General features: G+C 42.8%; 1 protein-coding gene across 1 annotated transcript in view; it reads right to left on the bottom strand.

The window, feature by feature from the left end:
* The window catches only part of SLC2A9 (solute carrier family 2 member 9), a 187,919-nt gene that overhangs the window by 133,143 nt on the left and 36,011 nt on the right, over positions 1 to 18,765 (bottom strand). Inside the window, 2 exon segments of the mRNA XM_029235473.1 lie at positions 140 to 285; positions 17,924 to 18,048. Of these exon segments, the coding sequence (XP_029091306.1) occupies positions 140 to 285; positions 17,924 to 18,048 (271 nt within the window).

Below are 18,765 nucleotides of genomic sequence, written 5' to 3'. Positions count from 1 at the left end.
CAAGAATTCTAGGACATAGGGACAAGCTTTTGGAGGAAGGGCTCACCTCTGACTACCCTTCGTCTGGCAAGGGACGTGGGGAGCAGAGATGGTGACATGAAGTGAGAACGGACGTGGATGGCTGGGGAGCCACACTTACCTTTCCCAGCAGCTCAGGAAGGCCCAGCAGCTGCCCCGTGAACACGCCAATGCAGATGAAGATGGCGGTCACCTGCCCCAGAGAGCCGCGGATCTCCTTGGGTGAGATCTCGCTCAGGTACATGGGGAGCACACTGAGGGCGATGCCTATGAAGGAAGCATGGCAGCAGTGAGAGAGCTGTCTTCTTCAAGGAAGACTCTGGTCATGGCACCTCCCTCTGTTCCGTGCTTGACAAAAATAGTGCTGTAGCCACAACACCATTCCCAGCACTCTGCACAAATTGTCAACATTTTAACATGCACTTTATTATTTACTCCATAGAGTATGGCTGGGAGGTGGATTTCATAGGAGGGGAAATGGTAGTAGCTGATGGTAGTGATGCTGGTGGTGATGGTGACGGTGGTGATAATAATAACCAACGCACATAGTGCCTACCAAGTAGCAGGGATCTTCCTTCTCTCTTTACATATATTAACGTATCTATTTTAAATAACAACCCTCTGAAGTAAATGTACTATCATTATCCCCATTCTAAATATGAGAAAACCGAGGCACAGAGAGGTTGAGTAACTTTCCCAAATTACCAAGGGACATCCAAAAATACTCCAAGAGATTATTTGCCCAGTAGATCAGGTCTCTGATTCTAGAACTTGAACTTTCCTGCCAGCTAACGGCACCTCCTTAGGTAAATCATGGAACTCAGTTATGGCAGATACTGTTAAACCCATTGTACAGCATTTTATAGACGACGTCACTCACATAGGGTCTTATAACCTTTGAGATAAATTTATGCGTTCAAAGGCTTATGACTGATATTTCTATTTAAAAAGTAATAGTCATAAATATGTCTCATAAAACGTAATACTCTGCACTCATAGAGGTTCTGTTAGTTAAAAATATCATGAGGCCTTGTCAGGTTCAGGAAACTTTGTTTTCTACTCATTTCGGGGCAGGGTTGTTCTTAAGACCCTTTATAGACCCATGAAGGTCTACAAATGCACTTATCCCAGGCAGATTCGTGGCTTGCTTATTACACTCTGAGTGACACTGCTTCCTGGGTCAAATCCCTGCAACTTACAAAAGTTGAGGACTTGGGATGAGAGAGTTAGCCTCTCTCAGCCTCAGTTTCTCTATCTACAAGTTGGGGATAAGAACTGAGTCTGACTTCATAGGATTGCTATGTTAATTGAGATTTGCTCAGTGCTTCACTCAGCGTACAAGTCAGCATTACTAGCACTAACTATTATTGTCTTCTACTCTTTCACCAGATTGTTTGGGCAATCAAAAATTTCTTTCCTGCCCTGGCCTCCTGATGCCTAGAGGTTAGAGCACAGTTCCCGACACACTTTAGGCACCAATCGATGTGTTTCATCTTAAGCTGGATTCACCCCAGTTTCTAGCATTCAGGGAAGCCCTTCCTAAAAAGAAATAGTGAAGGGAATGTGCTGCCCAATTTATAAGCTGAGCATCTCATTCGTTGCATCTCAGCCCAGGATAACTTTTTCTGGTTCAGCACACAAGGGAAACACGCTTAAGGTGCAAAGAGACAGGAATTATCTCCAAAGCTGCAACATAAACCAGATGCTATCTGAATTTTTATCCCAAACACACATATTGAGAGCATCTGGCCTCATGGAAAAATCAAGTGGCCACGGATCAATGTGGCACCTTGTTGCTTAGGGGGCAGTGGAATAGAGAGGAAGGTGCAGGATTCAAGTCCCAGAGCCCTGCTTTCCTCACTAGGTGACCTTGATCAAGTTAGTTAGCTTCTCCTAGCCTCCGCCTACCCATCTATGAAAGAAGGGTCATAATTGCTGTCTATTCCTGTTTCAGTGGGAATAAAATTACTACATATAAAGCACCTGGCTCACTTTTGGTCACTTGATGGACACTTGGAAAACTGTTAGGTCCTCACCCTGACACTCCCCCTACCCTCTGGGGATAATTATCATCATCATCTCATGAAAAGCTATTAAGGAAATGATACGGCTGGTAGGAAAGAGGAGGCATGGTCGTGGTAATGGGCGTGGCATACGGTTGGCACAGTAAGAACGCCTCCTTCCAGGGCGCCTGCGCAGACTGAATCCCTGGAGAACGCTTAGCAGGGTGAAAGGCACACAGGACACTGTCAATTAATGGAGACTCTTCTTCCTTGCCCATTGTGAAATTTCGGGCAAAAATGAGATGCTGCTGGCTAAACCAGTGGTGAGCCATGAGGAGGTAGCCGGCTGTAGGATGACCAACTCATCCCAGTTTGCCAGGGACCATCCTGGCTTTAGCTCTGAAAATTCTGGGTCCCGGGAAGCCCCTGAGTTCCGGGCAAATGAGGATGGTTGATTACCCTGGGCTCGTGTTGCTGCACCAAGCATCCCACACACCTGAGTGGCCCCTCTTGACCTGTGACCCCGTATCCTGCCATTCTTCCCCCACCCCAGGTGCCCCAGCCTTACGATTTACCGGACACTCCAGGCTCATTCTGGTCGTGGGATATCAGCCTTTGTTGTTCTGTTTATCCCGAGTCCTCTGTCCTCACAGCTCCACAGGCTGATGCCCCACTGTCCTTCCCGTCTCAGCTCAGCCTCACTACCTCCCGCTAACGGGAACTAATATGACCCAACGGGTCCTTTGCAGATGGAATCAGGTTAAGGTGAGGTCACACTGGATTAGGGTGGGCCCTAAACCCAATGACTGGTGTCCTTATAAGATGATAAGACACAGGGAGACACAGAGGGAAGAGGGGCGCGTGAAGATGGAGACAGAGATTGGAGTGATGCTGCCACAAGCCAGGGAATGCCAAGGCTTCCCGGCAGCACCAGAAGCCAGGAGAGGCATGAAACAGATTTTCCTTCAGAGCCGCCAGAAGGGACCAACCCTGCAGATACCTTGATTTTGGGCTTCTGGCCTCCAGAACTCTGAGAGCATAATTTCTGTTGTTTTCAGCCCCCCCAGTTGTGGTTTTTGGTGACAGCAGCCATAGAAAACTGCCATACCTCCTCATGGAGGCCTTCACCTGTCAAAATCAATCCCTCCCCGTCACTCCTTATCTCTCCATCCTGTCTTATGTTCCTCATGGCACTCAGTGCTTTTTGAAAGTATCTTGTTCGGTATTTACAGGGGACCCTTGAACAGCATGGCTTTGAACCATGCAGGTCCACTTATACTCACATTTTTTTTCACTAAATACGTACTACAGTGCCACACAATCCGATGTTGAATTCGCAGATGCAGAACCACATGTATGGAGGGTCGACTGTAAAGTTGCGCGTGAATTTTCGACTGCACTGAGGGTCGGCACCGCTAACCACCACGTTCAAGGGTCACCTGCACTTGTATATTGTCTGTTTCCCCACTTCCAGCCACAGAAAATTTCCTTCGGAGAACAGCACCGGACCCAGCACATGTGCTTGATCAAAGTCTATTGGGTCCCCAAGGCACTTTCACTCTACCGTTATTTATTTAACCAAGGCTGCGGTAAAGGTGAGGTTGCTGGGGTCGCCAGTGGTTGGGAGTTGCAGATGGGCAGGCTGGTGCGGTTATAACTGTGGTCTATGGGAACAGGCCTCAAAGGCTAGTCCTACAGGGGCTGCAGACTCCAAGTGCACAGAGGGCAGAGTGCCTCTCATCTAAAACATCAACAACAGTTCCAATCTACCGAGGAGTTCACAACTTCCAGAACCACTTTACAGTCTTCCGCTTCCTCAGGGTACGTGGCCTGATGCAATGAAAGGAGCAACTGGGGATAGGCTCCCTCACACAGAGCTAGCCTAATTTCCAGATTCCTCCTAGAGTCCAGTTCCAGAAGTAGCATTTTAGCCCATACAAAGCAGAAGGGATTGAGGGAAAATATTGTCTAAGGGCACTCAAAGATGTTGCAGGAAATACTCTAGGGACAACTGGATAATTGCATTTTTCTATGGGGTTGCAGAAAAATTTGAGTCCAGTCCAAAACTAAGCGTTTCACTGAATATAAACTTAAATTTGAAGATTTAAGTATGACACACATTTTTAAATTGCACAAATAATATGTGTGCAGTTTGATGAATCATCACAAAATGTATACACCTGTGTAACCTCCACCCGGGTCAAGAATCAACTTATGGGCTTCCCTGGTGGCACAGTGGTTGACAGTCCTCCTGCTGATGCAGGGGACACGGGTTCGTGCCCCGGTCTGGGAAGATCCCACATGCTGCAGAGCAGCTGGGCCCATGAGTCATGGCCACTGAACCTGCACGTCCGGAGCTTGTGCTCCGCAGCGGGAGAGGCCACAACAGTGAGAGGCCCACGTACTGCAAAAAAAAAAAAAAAAAAGAATCAACAAGACCAACACCCCAGAAAGCCCCCATGCTGTGCTCCCTCAGAATCACTATCCTTCCCCTCCTTCCCAAAGATCACCACCAGCCTAACTGCAATCACCAAAGATTAGCATATGGAATCAGAGAATATGTACTTCTTTTATTTCTTGCCTCTTTTGCTGATATTATGTTTGTGAAAGGCATCAGTGTTGTAGCATGTAGCTCTAATCTGTCTGTTTTCATTGCTGTGTAGTATTCCAATGTGTAAGTATTCCACAATTTATCCACCCTACTATTGATGGACAGTCTGGGGTTAACACTAATAGTGACCCTATTTACAACAGCCAAGACATGGAAGCAACCTAAATGTCCATCGACAGATGAATGGATAAAGAAGATGTGGCACATATATACAGTGGAATATTACTCAGCCATAAAAAAGAACAAAATAATGCCATTTGCAGCAACATGGATGCAACTAGAGATTATCATACTAAGTGAAGTCAGAAAGAGAAAGACAAATACCAAGTGATATCACTTATATGTGGAATCTAAGATATGACACAAATGAACTTGTTTAGCAAACAGAAATCGACTCACAGACAATTTCTTTAGAACAGACTTGTGGTTGCCAAAGCAGGGTTGGGGAGGGATGGATTGGTAGTTTGGGATTAGCAGATACAAACTATTAGATATATGCATAACTGAGTTGCTTTGCTGTACACTGGAAACTAATACAACATTGGAAATCAACTATGCTTCAATAAAATAAATTTTAAAAATACTAATAGTGCCCCACAAATATTCTTGTATAAGTCTTTTGGTGCACATGTATGGAAAACTGAAAATGTATACATATATGACTGCCAAATCATTGTTTTGTATAATGATATTGGCCTGTAATTTTCCTTTCTTGTAAAGCTCCTATTAGGATATACAATCAAGGATACATTCATTTTATAAAATGAGTTGGGGAGTGTCCCCTCTGGAAATGATTGTATGGTGTTAGTGTTATTCTTTCTTAAAGAAGCCATATGGGCCTTGCATTTCCTTTGTTAAAAGGTTTTAAATTACATGTTCAACTTATTTAATAGAATAGGACTATACAGAAATTCTATTTTTTCTTAAGTCAGTATTGGTAAGTTTTTTCTTTTTTGGCATTTGTACATTTATCTAAAGTTTTCAAATATATTTTATAAACATGTTCATGATATATTCTTATGTTTTTAATGCTTCAGGATCTATCCATTCTGATCTTACGGAAAAACACAAACGAACTTTTTGGCCAACCCAATAGCATTAGTTATCAATTCCTTTTCTCTCTTTTTATAAACAGTCTTGCAAGGGGTTTATCAATTTTATTAATCTTTTCTAGAACTCACTTGTCTTTGCTGATGTTCTCTAATGAAAATTCTTTTTCTAACTTCTTTGAGATGAAATATTAGATCATTGATTTTCAGCCTTTCATGTTTTAGACTATATGCATTTGAGGTTATAAATTTTACTCTAAACACGGCTTTAGCTGTAGCTGACAAAATTTGATATGCCTTATGTGGTATTTTCATAATCATTTAATTCAAACTACTTTAAAATTTCCATTGTGATTTCTTTTTTGTCCCCTGGTTACTTAGAAGTACACATCACTTACATCTTAATTTCCAAACATATGAGGATTTTCTACTTATATTTCCGTTATTAGTTTCTTTCGTGCAAGTGTGCTAGGGATAAATTTTATTAGCTTTTGTTTGACTGAAAAGGTGTTTTCATTTCACCTTTATTTTTGAAAGATATTTTCACTGGTTGGAGAATTCTAGGTTGGCAGTTATTTTCTTTCGGCTCTTTGAAAATATCATTTTGCTGTTTTTATGTCTTCCATTGTTTTTGTTGAAAAGCCAGCTTTTCATTTTATTCTTACTTATTTGAAGGTAACATATCTTTTTAACCTGATTGTTTTTCAGAATAACTTTCTGTTTGCCCTTGGTTGTCAGAAGTTTTACTAAGCTGTGCAGAGTTGTGGTTTTCTTTGTTTTTACCCTACTAGGGATCCATAGTGCTTCTTGGACTTGTGGCTTTTCATCAGGAAAAAAAAAAAAATGTTGGCCATTATCTTCCAAAAATTGCTTTTTCTCCATCCTCTGTCTACTCTCTTTCTGATTTTCCAACTAATGTATGTTAGACATCTTTACAATTTCCCAGACATTTCTTACCCTCTTTTCTGTGTTTTCATGCTTCAACCTGGATGCTTTCTTCTGATCTTTGATGCTTTAGTTCCCTGATTCTTGCTTCGGGTGCATGCTATCTGCTGGTAAAACCATTCATTAAGTTCTTGCATTTTTTGCATTTTTCAGTTTTTGTATTTTTTAGTCCCAGAATTTCGATTTGGTAAGTCCAAATATAGCTTCCATTTCTATGCCAAAATTCTTGACGTTATCTCTTGATTATCTGAACATATTAAGCATAATTATTTTAATGGCTGTGTCTAATACTGCTATTTTCAGAATCACTATCAGTTTATTTTTGATGTTATTTCTCTTGGTTTTCTCCTTGTATGTCTGGCTACTTTGGATTGAATATCAGAGTGTATATGAAAACTGTAAAAATAATTTGAGGTTCTGGATGTATGCGTCTGGCAGGATGAGAGGCTAGAGGCATTAGCAATCCCAGCTTACCACAAATCCGTTGGTGATTGAAGTGATTTGAAGATCTGGTCTATTTATGATTCACTCTTGCTCCTATGGTGTAGCCCTGTGGTGACTAGCGACCTTCCTACCTGTCAGGAGTTCAACTCCAATTCCTCCTCCTCAGCCCCATGAGTCTGTTGGAAGGTCTACTAAGCATCTCAGATTCTCAGCCATCATTCTGGAATTGGGAGATACCTCTAGAGGAAAAGTTGCCCCAAATGCAGGGCTTACCTCTCTGGGTTTCACTCCTTTCCCAGATTGTGGTCCTATAAGTCCCCCCTGCCTCGGTAGCTGTCTGATACCTTTAAACAAATGCTTTTTCTAACCATTTTATTTTAAAAGCAGAACTCTCTCTTCCTCCCTTCTGTCTCTCTCTCTCTCTCTCTCTCTCTCTCTCTCTATATATATATATATATATATATATATATATATATGGCAAAGAAATGGTTTGTTCTCCATTCAACAAATATTTACTGAGTGTATACTGAGAGGTCGTCATTGTTAGAAGCCAAGGCAATGGCAATGAATGAAACAGGTAAAAAAGCCTTGCTGTCGTGTAGTTGCATCTTGGGGAGGGAGGTACTGGAGGGAGGCTGAGCATAAGCATGAAGAGTGTGCTGCCTGCTAGATGGTGGTAAGAGCTCTAGGGAAACATCAAGTGGGGAGGGAGGACAGGGATGCCCGGGGTGGGGAGAGTTGCAGTTTCACATAGGGTGGTCCCTGAGGCCACATGTTGGTGGTTCAGAGAGGGAACGGGCGGGAGGGGGGTGGAGACCATTTAGGGCCTGCCTTACAGGCCAGGATGTATTTTATTTGCTTCTCAAATCTATTTATTTAACTTAAAAAAAAATGAGTCCATTTAAATATAAGTAATGAGTAATCATTGCACAGGAAAAACGGAAAGAGAAAAGTCCTGACCCACATTATCCCTCTGGTTCCTCTAAGCCGAGCAATTTAGGAAAAGTGTGGAGTCAGGCACACCTGGCTCCCACCTTGGCCCAGACACATCTGAACTGTGAGACCTTGGCAAGGTAGCCCCTGAGGCTCCATCTCCTCACATGCAAATGCAGGTAGAGCTCTGAGTCCAAGAGAGTTGTGCTATTGAAGGGAAACACACACACGGACACAGAGACACACAGAGACAGTCATACATAGAGACACACACACACAGACACACAAACACACAGACACAAACAAACACAGACACACACACAGACATAGACACACATAGACACACACACCTGTTTAGTACCTGAATATTGTTAGGTAGATGTCATTATCTCTACTTTATGTGCAAAAGAGGCTTTTCTCAGGCCACCGGGCTAGTAAGTAGAAAGGCTAGGACTAGAATCCATTTCTTTTGAGCACCTTACCCTCTCTTTGTCATGTTAAAATCTGACTCAAGTCATAGTAATAAATTAATAATATTATTAGTGTTTTTGTTGGTTTCCTATTGCTGCCATAGCAAATTGCCAAGAACTTAGTAACTTAAATTTATTTTCAGACAGTTCTGTGGGGCAAAATGGGACTCATGGGTCCAAAATGGGCTAAAATCAACATGTTGGCAGGGCTGTGGTCTTTCTGGAGGCTCTAGGGAATAGTCCATTTTCTTGCCTTTTCCACCTTCTAGGGACACCTACACTCCTTGGCTCATGGCCCCTTCCATCCTCAGTGCCAGCAACTGCGTCACTCCAGTCTCTGCTTTCATCATCTCGCCTCCTTTCTCTGACTCTGGCTCCCCTCCTCCCCCTTTCACTTACAAGGACTCCTGTGATTACACTGGACCTGCCTGGAGAATCCAGGATAACCTATTCATCTCAAGGTCCTGAATTTAATCACATCTGCAAAGTCCCTTTTGCCATGTAAGCTAACATATTCACGGGTTCCAGGGAATAGGATGTGAACACCTTTGGGAGCAGTAGGCAGAATAATGATAAATAATAAATCATTTGCTTGTCAGAGTGGTGCACACCATTGCTGGGAGCTTGTGGCAGAGGTAGCTGGGTAAGTCCACACATGACATACATGGGCTGACCCCACCAGCCAGGAGAGCCAGTGTTTCTGCCCTATGCCTTTATTTCTCAGTCTCCTATACTGTGGTGTTATTTAATTAGTAGACGATAGAGCTACATGTGGCATGTGAGGTCTGGAAGCCTAAAGAGGACATTCATGGTAGTAGCTCTAAGGGGAGAACGAAAAGGAGCCAGAGCAGATTTTTAGAGCTGGTGGAAACCTCAGCTACCAGAGTTCATTCTCCTTATTTTCTAGATTACATCACTGAGGCCCAGAGAGGCGAACTGATGGCCCCAAGGTCACCTGGCAAGTCAGTGATAGAGCCAGAACTTGAAGTCAAGTCCTTGCCCCTGATTTCATGTCCATGCCATATGATTCTCTAAACGCTGCTGCTTGAACTTGTCCACTAGAGAGCACTTAATGCAGCAGATATGAACTTGTCACTGGAGAGTTCTTAATGCAGCAGACTTGGGCTTGTCCACTGTAGAGGTGCTAATGCAGGAGATGTGGGCTTGCACCCCTGGGAGTGTGGACAGCACTGGGAACGCTGTGGCAGGAACCTGTCCAACACAATCGTCCACAAACACAAAACACCTCTGCACTCTTTTACCTTGACTTTACAATCAGCAAGGATTTGCCCTCCAACGCCATGCTTCATCATGTTTGTTTCAATGTAAAAATAGTGTGTTTATTTTTGCTCCAAGCCTTTTAGAAATAGGACACTTCAGTCTGATGTTTTCTGCAATGGTTCCAAATATTCCCCCCGAGGACCTGGTTTGAGCAGCACAGCCACCTGAAAATCCTCCGGGCTTCTCATTTGGCTTTAAATTATTTATTTCAAGCAGGGCAGCAATTCACCTCATAACCAGCAATTTTCTTTCTTTCTGACCAATTGCCTCACCTTAAATGCCCTCACATCTGTCTCTCTGCTTTGAGAGGGTTTGGTGAGAATAGATGACACAAAGCTTCCACGTCTTGGCTCAACTCCAAGAGGCCACATTCCAGAAATCAGGAGTGCATTTTTTCCCCACCTGTTGATTTTACTTTTTTTTCTGTTTCTTTTTGAAAAGCTCATAGGACAAATGGTCTAAAAGACGTTTGTCTTGAATATGCGGTTTTGTAAAAATGGCATCTCTCTTTGAATCAGCTTATTTTTTTTAACATCTTTATTGAGGTATAATTGCTATACACTGCTGTGTTAGTTTCTGCTGTATAACAAAGTGAATCAGCTCTACGTATACATACATCCCCATATCCCCTCCCTCTTGCATTTCCCTCCCACCCTCCCTATCCCACCCCTCTAGGTGGTCACACAGCACCGAGCTGATCTCCCTGTGCTATGCGGCTGCTTCCCACTAGCTATCTGTTTTACATATGATAGTGTATATATGTCAATGCCACTCTCTCACTTCGTCTCAGCCTACGCTTCGCCATCCCCGTGTCCTCAAGTCCATTCTCTACGTCTGCGTCTTTATTCCTGTCCTACCCCTAGGTTCTTCAGAACTCTTTTTTTTTTAGATTCCATATATATGTGTTAGCATACGGTATTTGTTTTTCTCTTTCCGACTTACTTCACTCTGTATGACAGTCTCTAGGTCGATCCACCTCACTACAAATAACTCAATTTCGTTTCTTTTTATGGCTGAGTAATATTCCATTGTATATATGTGCCACATCTTCTTTATCCATTCATCTGTCAATGGACACTTAGGTTGCTTCCATTGTAAACAGTGCTACAATGAGCATTGTGGTTCATGACTCTTTTTGAATTATGGTTTGCTCAGGGTGTATGCCCAGTAGTGGGATTGCTGGGTCATATGGTAGTTCTATTTTTAGTTTTTTGAGGAACCTACATACTGTTCTCCATAGTGGTTGTATCAATTTACATTCCCACCAACAGTGCAAGAGGTTCCCTTTTCTCCACACCCTCTCCAGCATTTACTGTTTGTAGATTTTTTGATGATGGCCATTCTGACTGGTGTGAGGTGATACCTCATTGTAGTTTTGATTTGCATTTCTCTAATGATTAGTGATGTTGAGCATCCTTTCATGTGTTTGCTGGCAATCTGTGTATCTTCTTTGGAGAAATGTCTATTTAGGTCTTCTGCCCATTTTTGGATTGGATTGTTTGGTTTTTTTTGATATTGAGCTGCATGAGCTGCTTGTAAATTTTGGAGATTAATCCTTTGTCAGTTGCTTCCTTTGCAAATATTTTCTCCCATTCTGAGGGTTGTCTTTTTGTCTTGTTTATGGTTTCCTTTACTGTGCAAAAGCTTTTAAGTTTATTAGGTCCCATTTGTTTATTTTTGTTTTTATTTCCATTTCTCTAGGAAGTGGGTCAAAAAGGATCTTGCTGTGATTTATGTCATAGAGTGTTCTGCCTATGTTTTCCTCTAAGAGTTTTATAGTGTCTGGCCTTACATTTAGGTCTTTAATCCATTTTGAGTTTATTTTTGTGTATGGTGTTGGGGAGTGTTCTAATTTCACTCTTTTACATGTAGCTGTCCAGTTTTCCCAGCACCACTTTTTGAAGACGCTGTCTTTTCTCCACTGTATACTCTTGCCTCCTTTGTCATAAATTAGATGACCATATGTGCATGGGTTTATCTCTGGGTTTTCTGTCCTGTTCCAATGATCTATATTTCTGTTTTTGTGCCAGTACCATACTGTCTTGATTACTGTAGCTTTGTAGTATTGTCTGAATTCAGGGAGCCTGATTCCTCCAGCTCCGTTTTTCTTTCTCAAGATCATTTTGGCTATTCAGGGTCTTTTGTGTTTCCATACAAATTGTGAAATTTTTTGTTCTAGTTCTGTGATAAATACCATTGGTAGTTTGACAGGGATTGCATTGAATCTGTAGATTGCTTTGGGTAGGATAGTCATTTTCACAGTGTTGATTCTTCCAATCCAAGAACATGGTATATTTCTCCATCTGTTTGTATCATGTTTAATTGCTTTCATCGGTGGCTTATAGTTTTCTGCATACACGTCTTTTGTCTCCTTAGGTAGGTTTACTCCTAGGTATTTTATTCTTTTCATTGCAATGGTAAATGGGAGTGTTTCTTTAATTTCTTTTTCAGATTTTTTGTCGTTAGTGTATAGGAATGCAAGAGATTTCTGTGCATTAATTTTGTATCCTGCTACTTTACCAAATTCATTGATTAGCTCTAGTAGTTTTCTGGTAGCATCTTTAGGATTCTCTATGTATAGTATCATGTCATCTGAAAACAGTGACAGTTTTATTTCTTCTTTTCCAATTTGGATTCCTTTTATTTCTCTGATTGCTGTGTCTAAAACTTCCAAAACTATGTTGAATAAGAGTGGTGAGAGTGGGCAACCTTGTCTTGTCCCTGATCTTAGAGGAAATGGTTTCAGTTTTTCACCATTGAGAATGATGTTGGCTCTGGGATTGTCATATATGGCCTTTATTATGTTGAGGTAAGTTCCCTCTGTGCCTACTTTCTGGAGAGTTTTTATAATAAATCGGTGTTGAATTTTGTCAAAAGCTTTGTCTGCGTCTATTGAGATGATCATATGCTTTTTCTCCTTCAATTTGTTAATATGGTATATCATCTTGACTGATTTGCATATTTTAAAGAATCCTTGCATTCCTGGGATAAACCCCACTTGATCATGGTGTATGATCCTTTTAATGTGCTGCTGGCCTCTGTTTGCTAGTATTTTGTTGAGGATTTTTACATCTATGTTCATCAGTGATATTGGCCTGTAATTTTCTTTTTTTTGACATCTTTGTCTGGTTTTGGTATCAAGGTGATGGTGGCCTCATAGAATGAGTTTGGGAGTGTTCCTCCCTCTGCTATAATTTGGAAGAGTTTGAGAAGGATGGGTGTTAGCTCTTCTCTAAATGTTTGATAGAATTCACCTGTGAATCCATCTGCTCCTGTGCTTTTGTTTGTTGGAAGATTTTTAATCACAGTTTTAGTTTCAGTGCTTGTGATTGGTCTGTTCATATTTTCTATTTTTTCCTGGTTCAGTCTCAGAACATTGTGCTTTTCTCAGAATTTGTCCATTTCTTCAAGGTTGTCCATTTTATTGGCATATAGTTGCCTGTAGTAATCTCTCATGATCCTTTGTATTCCTGCATTGTTAGTTGTTACTTCTCCTTTTTCATTTCTAATTCTGTTGATTTGAGTCTTCTTCCTTTTTTTCTTGATGAGTCTGGCTAACGGTTTATCAATTTTGTTTATCTTCTCAAAGAATCAGCTTTTAGTTTTATTGATCTTTGCTATTGTTTCCTTCATTTCTTTTTCATTTATTTCTGATCTGATCTTTATGATTTCTTTCCTTCTGCTAACTTTGGGGTTTTTTTGTTCTTCTTTCTCTAATTGCTTTAGGTGTAAGGTTAGGTTGTTCATCTGAGATTTTTCTTGTTTCTTGAGGTAGGATTGTGTTGCTGTAAACCTCCCTCTTGGAACTGCTTTTGCTGCATCCCATAGGTTTTGGGCCATGGTGTTTTCATTGTTATTTGTTTCTAGGTATATTTTGATTTCCTCTTTGATTTCTGCAGTGATCTCTTGGTTATTTAGTAGCGTATTGTTTAGCCTCCATGTGTTTGCATTTTTTACAGTTTTTTTCCTGTAATTGATATCTAGTCTCATAGCATTGTGGTTGGAAAAGATACTCAGCTTATTTTTAATTAAGGAAATTCAGAGAGCAACCAGTTATGTGTAAGTAGTAAGTGTCACCTCCCCCAGAATAGCTAGACAAGCAAAGCAGCAGGAAAGAGGCTAAATGGGTAAAATACAAAGCTGCCAGAAAGAGAGACTTCAGTGGCCTCCATTAGAAAAGGAATTTTAGATGCTCCCATCTCACCACACTTTCTCCTGAGCAGGCAGGGTCTTCGAAACCCGACCATCGGTCCAAATCCGGCATCTGCATCGTATTAACTAAGAATAAAAATGATAACAACAACAATAATGGCAACGATACCATTATTGGTGTTGGGGGAAGGTAATGGGGGCCTGGAATGTACTTGTTTTGCACAGACAGCATACCATTAAGTTTTACATTCCCTAACAAGGGAGGCTTAGGAGTATTCCCCTTCGCCAGATGAGAGAAAGGGGCTAAGACAGGGAGGCAGACTGCTGCTGTGTGGTCTCCACTTTGTCCGTGCTCCCTGAGTCCACATCCTTGGGTGGTTAGATGCCTCTGACCCTGACTCTGCATCCGGTCATGGGACTCACCTTGGCCAGTGGGACTCTGGCAGATGTGTCCAAGCAGACTTGATAAGCGCTTGCACACTGGGACTTGTTCCTCTTGCTGCTCATTGGAACCCTGAAAACCCCATGGAAGAAGCTGGGTCACCCCATCTGTGGGTGAGAGACCACGTGGAACAGAGATGAGCCAGCCCTCGGGATCCCAAGACCAGCCCACCTGCTGGCAACCAAACATGAGCCTGAGAACATCCAAGGTCATTCAGCTGCTGACTGGCCTACAGCCAACCTCAGCCATAAGAGAGAGAGCCCAGCAGAGCCCAGCAGGGCTGGCCCAGGTTAGAATTGCCCCACCAACCCTCAGAACTGTAAGCTCAGCAAAAGGAGTACTGCCTTAAGCCATTATGTTTTTGTTTTGTTTTTTCATGCAGCAAAACCTAACTGATGAAGTTAACCTTGGTAAGTGTCAGAATCCAGGCCGGCTTAATCCATAGCCCTCACCCTTAACCACTTTACTGTCTCGTGTTTCTGAGCCTCAGGGCCCTCATATGTAAAATGACAGCAGAAGAGCGTTTCACTGAAGTACAGCTGGCTTATAATATTATATTAGCTTCAGGTGTACCATGTAGTGATTCAGTATTTGTATACATTACAAAATGATCACCACTAAGTCTATTCACGATCTGTCGTTATACAAAGTTATTGCAATAGCACTGACTATACCCTCTACGCTGTACATTCCATCCCATGATTTATTTATTTTATAACTGGAAGTTTGTACCTCTTAATCTCTGTCATCTATTTTGCCCAATGCCCCACCCCCTTCCCCTTTGGCAGCCACCCATTTTTCTCTATATCTATGAGTCTATTTCTGTTTTGCTATGTTTGTTCATTTGATTGCTTTTTGCTAGATTCCATGTATAAGTGAAAAAATACAGTATTTGTCTTTCTCTGTCTGACTTAATTCCCTCAGCATGCAACCCTCTGGCTCACAGGCCATAAAAAACTGTCTACAGGCCAAATTTGTCCCAAGGCACGCAGTTTACCAAATCCTGTTCTTTTCTAATATAAGCATGAAAATTCATAGCTTTTCCTCTAACTGCATCCAACAAATTTTGATATGCTGTATTTTCATTATCATTCCGTTAAAATATATTTTTTAATTTTTAATTTTTTTTTAAATTTTTATTTTTGGCTGCTTTGGGTCCTCACCGCTACATGAGAGCTCTCTCTAGCTGGGGCGAGCGGGGGCCACTCCCCGTTGCAGCGCACGGACTTCTCACTGTGGTGGCCTCTCTTGTTGCAGAGCATGGGCTCTAGGTGCTCGGGCTTCAATAGTTGCAGCACGTGGGCTCAGTAGCTGTGGCTCCTGGGCTCTAGAGCGTAAAATATTTGTAATTTCCCTTGTAACTTCCTCTTTGACTCATGTAATACTTAGAGGTGTGTTTTTATTATTTTCCAAATTTAGGGGGGTTCTTAGATATTGTTTGTGATTTCTAATTTAATTATACTGTGGTCAGAGAATATACTTATATGATTTCAATAAAAGATTTCAATCTTTTCAAACTTATTGAGGCTTGTTCTATACCCAGCTTTTGGTCCGTCGTGGTGAATAAACCATGGCCGTTGAAAAAAATATATATAACAGCCTTTCAGCGTTAGTGGGAGATCAAAGGTGATGAAGTTCATGAACATGATTGGTCAATTAGAAAATTCTACATGAACACCAGCCAGTATTCTCTCCAGTTAATGTTCTTTCTACAGGCTTCTCCCTTCTACTTGAATAGTGAGAGTTTGAGGTATTACAAAATCCTGAATTATTTCCTGCCAGCAAAGCAATGAAAATAAATGAAGTCTCTTCCTCCCTGACCTCCTATACGGCCTCTTACTCTCATGCTCTCCCTTGTCATTCCCGTCACTCACAACGCCTGGTGCCCTCAGCTTATAAAAGATGGAGAAGGAAGGGAACTAGCCCTTAACGACTTCATACAGGTTCCAGCAGCATTAGGCAGTGTATGTATACACACACACACACACACACACACACACACACACACACACACACACGTCTTCATGTCAGCCTTTTAACAGCCCTCCAAGGTAGCTATTGTTATCTCCATTTTACAGATGAGGAAACTGAGGCTCAGAACCATTCAGTAACTTATCAAAAGTCAGTAATTGGCAAATAGCAGAGGCGGGATCCAGTCCCAGGGGTTTCTAATCCTAAAGCTTGTGATCTTTCCACAAAGGCCTGAAAGTAACATTCTATGGATTTGCGTATTTAGAAAGAAAGTAGGGTTGGCTTGTTGGTTTTGATAATATATTTTGAGGCTCCTACTCTCACAGGCCATGGCCAGAATCAGGCCATGTCTCACCACTTCCACCGCCGCCATCCTGTCCTACTCATAGCTATCACCCCGGGGCGGATGGCCTTCCCACCCCACTCCTGCCCTCCCCCTACCTTCTCTCTACACAGAAGTGGGAGGAATCTTATTGAATCATAAACCAACTCTTGTCACATTCCTCCCAACCCTACCCCGGCTCCCCATCACACTCAGCACAAATCCACAGTCCTCACTGGGACCTACAAGGTCCTGTGGGATCTGACTGGCCCCGCTGCAACTCATCTGCATCCACTCTCCCCCTGGCTCACCAGGCGCCACCACACTGGCCTCCTGACTCTTCTTTGAACTTGCCAAGCATGCTTCCACTTCAGGGTCACTGTCCTCTTCTCTCCGCCAGGTACACAATTCCCACAATATTCATTTGTTTCTTGCCCTTGGTTCATTCCCGTCTCTGCTCCTTTGTTTCCTCCTCAGCCTTCCCTGAGTCCTATTTAAAATAGCCCTTGCTACCTTCCTGTGCTGCTTCTTTTCCTCCTAGGGCTTACCATTATCTACCTCATATATCTAATTACATATCTGTCCACCCACTAGAACGTAAGCTCCAGGGGTAGGGACTGGGGGGTCCTGTTCACCACTGTGTCCCCAGTGTAGACCACAAGGCACAGCATGTACTCCGTAAATGCTGCTTGGTGAATAAATGAGAATGAATGAGGGACTTCCCTGGGGGTCCAGTGGTTAAGACTTCGTCTTTCAATGCAGGGGTGTGGGTTCGATCCCTGGTAGGGGAGCTAAAATCCCACATGCCTCAAGGCCGAAAACATAAAACAGAAGCAATATTGTAACAAATTCAATAAAGACTTTAAAAATGGTACAAATCAAAAAACATCGTTAAAAAAAAAAAAAAAAAAAAGAATGAATGAGTCAGAGGCCCAGACAGGAAACATAATCCTCATAAAAACTCCCTGGAAACCACAGACAACTTGGAATATGAATTTTATGGTGAAGATGACAAATAGAATTCATGATGTGCCAGAGACCATCCAGGTCTTTGGAGTTGCTTTGGGTCCGTCCCAGTCAGTGCTTCTCCATTAGAGGAGCATCGTGGGTGGGTGGTCCATCCCATGGGACTGCCCCACTTTATGCAGGGTTCTTGTTTTCTCGGTCTCTGCCAATTCAATATCAGTAGGGATGCATGTGACAGCCAGAAGTACCCCTCACATTTTGAAACACGCCCCAGGAATGTGTTACTGCCCCCTCTCCTGCCACGGTGAAGGCTCACCTCCATCCACGCCCATGATGAAGCGTCCCAGGATGAGCATTTCAAAGGCTCCTGCTTGGAGAGAACAAGCCATCAGCAACAGGGCGGAAATTGCAAATCCATTGTTGACCAGCAAAGTGAATTTCCTGGAAGAAAAGGAGGGGTTTGATGAGCCTGCCACTGGCCTGTGTATCCCCAGAACAGGATCCAGATCCCCCCCACCCCCATTGCCACCTTTGGCCATATGACCCTGAGCAAGGAACTTCCTTCCTCTGGGTTCATTACCACGGTTGATTAGGTCACCTCCAAAGCCACTGAGAGCCCTGATATTCTATGAGTCTCCCTGTTGCAATATTTTATCTCATCGGTTCTAAGACCTTCATTTAACACTACAAAGTCAAAATGCTTCTTATAATCCATGAGTCAGATGTCAGGCAGGGAAATGAAAACTACTCTAGTTAGTTTCACAGAGAGAATTAACACAGGGAACTGGTTAAGGTCACTGCTGGGGCTGGCAGGAAATTCAGGCAAACTAAAGGGAGCAAGCGCCCCCTCTTCTAGTGCCCCTGTGGCAAAGGGCAGGTGAGGCTTGCAGGTCTCAGCCCCTGCATCACAGAGCAGAGCACAGGAGGGTACTTTGGGAGCTGGGAGCAATAGCTTGTTAATCAGCACACCTACAGCATCCTATGACTTCAGCTGGCATAGTTCTTCTCCCTCCCTCCCTCCCTTCTTCCTCCCTTCCTTCCTTCCTCCCTCCCTCCCTCCCTCCCTTCTTCCTTCCTTCCTTCCTCCCTCCCTCCCTCCCTCTCTCCCTTCCTTCCTTCCTTCCTCCCTTCCTCCTTTCCTTCCTCCCTCCCTCCCTC

The sequence above is a fragment of the Monodon monoceros genome, unplaced genomic scaffold (assembly GCF_005190385.1).
Source record: "Monodon monoceros isolate NGI ecotype Baffin Bay Population unplaced genomic scaffold, NGI_Narwhal_1 Super_Scaffold_20, whole genome shotgun sequence".
Lineage (NCBI taxonomy): Eukaryota > Metazoa > Chordata > Mammalia > Artiodactyla > Monodontidae > Monodon > Monodon monoceros.
Note: the sequence above shows the minus strand (reverse complement) of the source record. Positions and strands in the feature narration are given on the sequence as shown.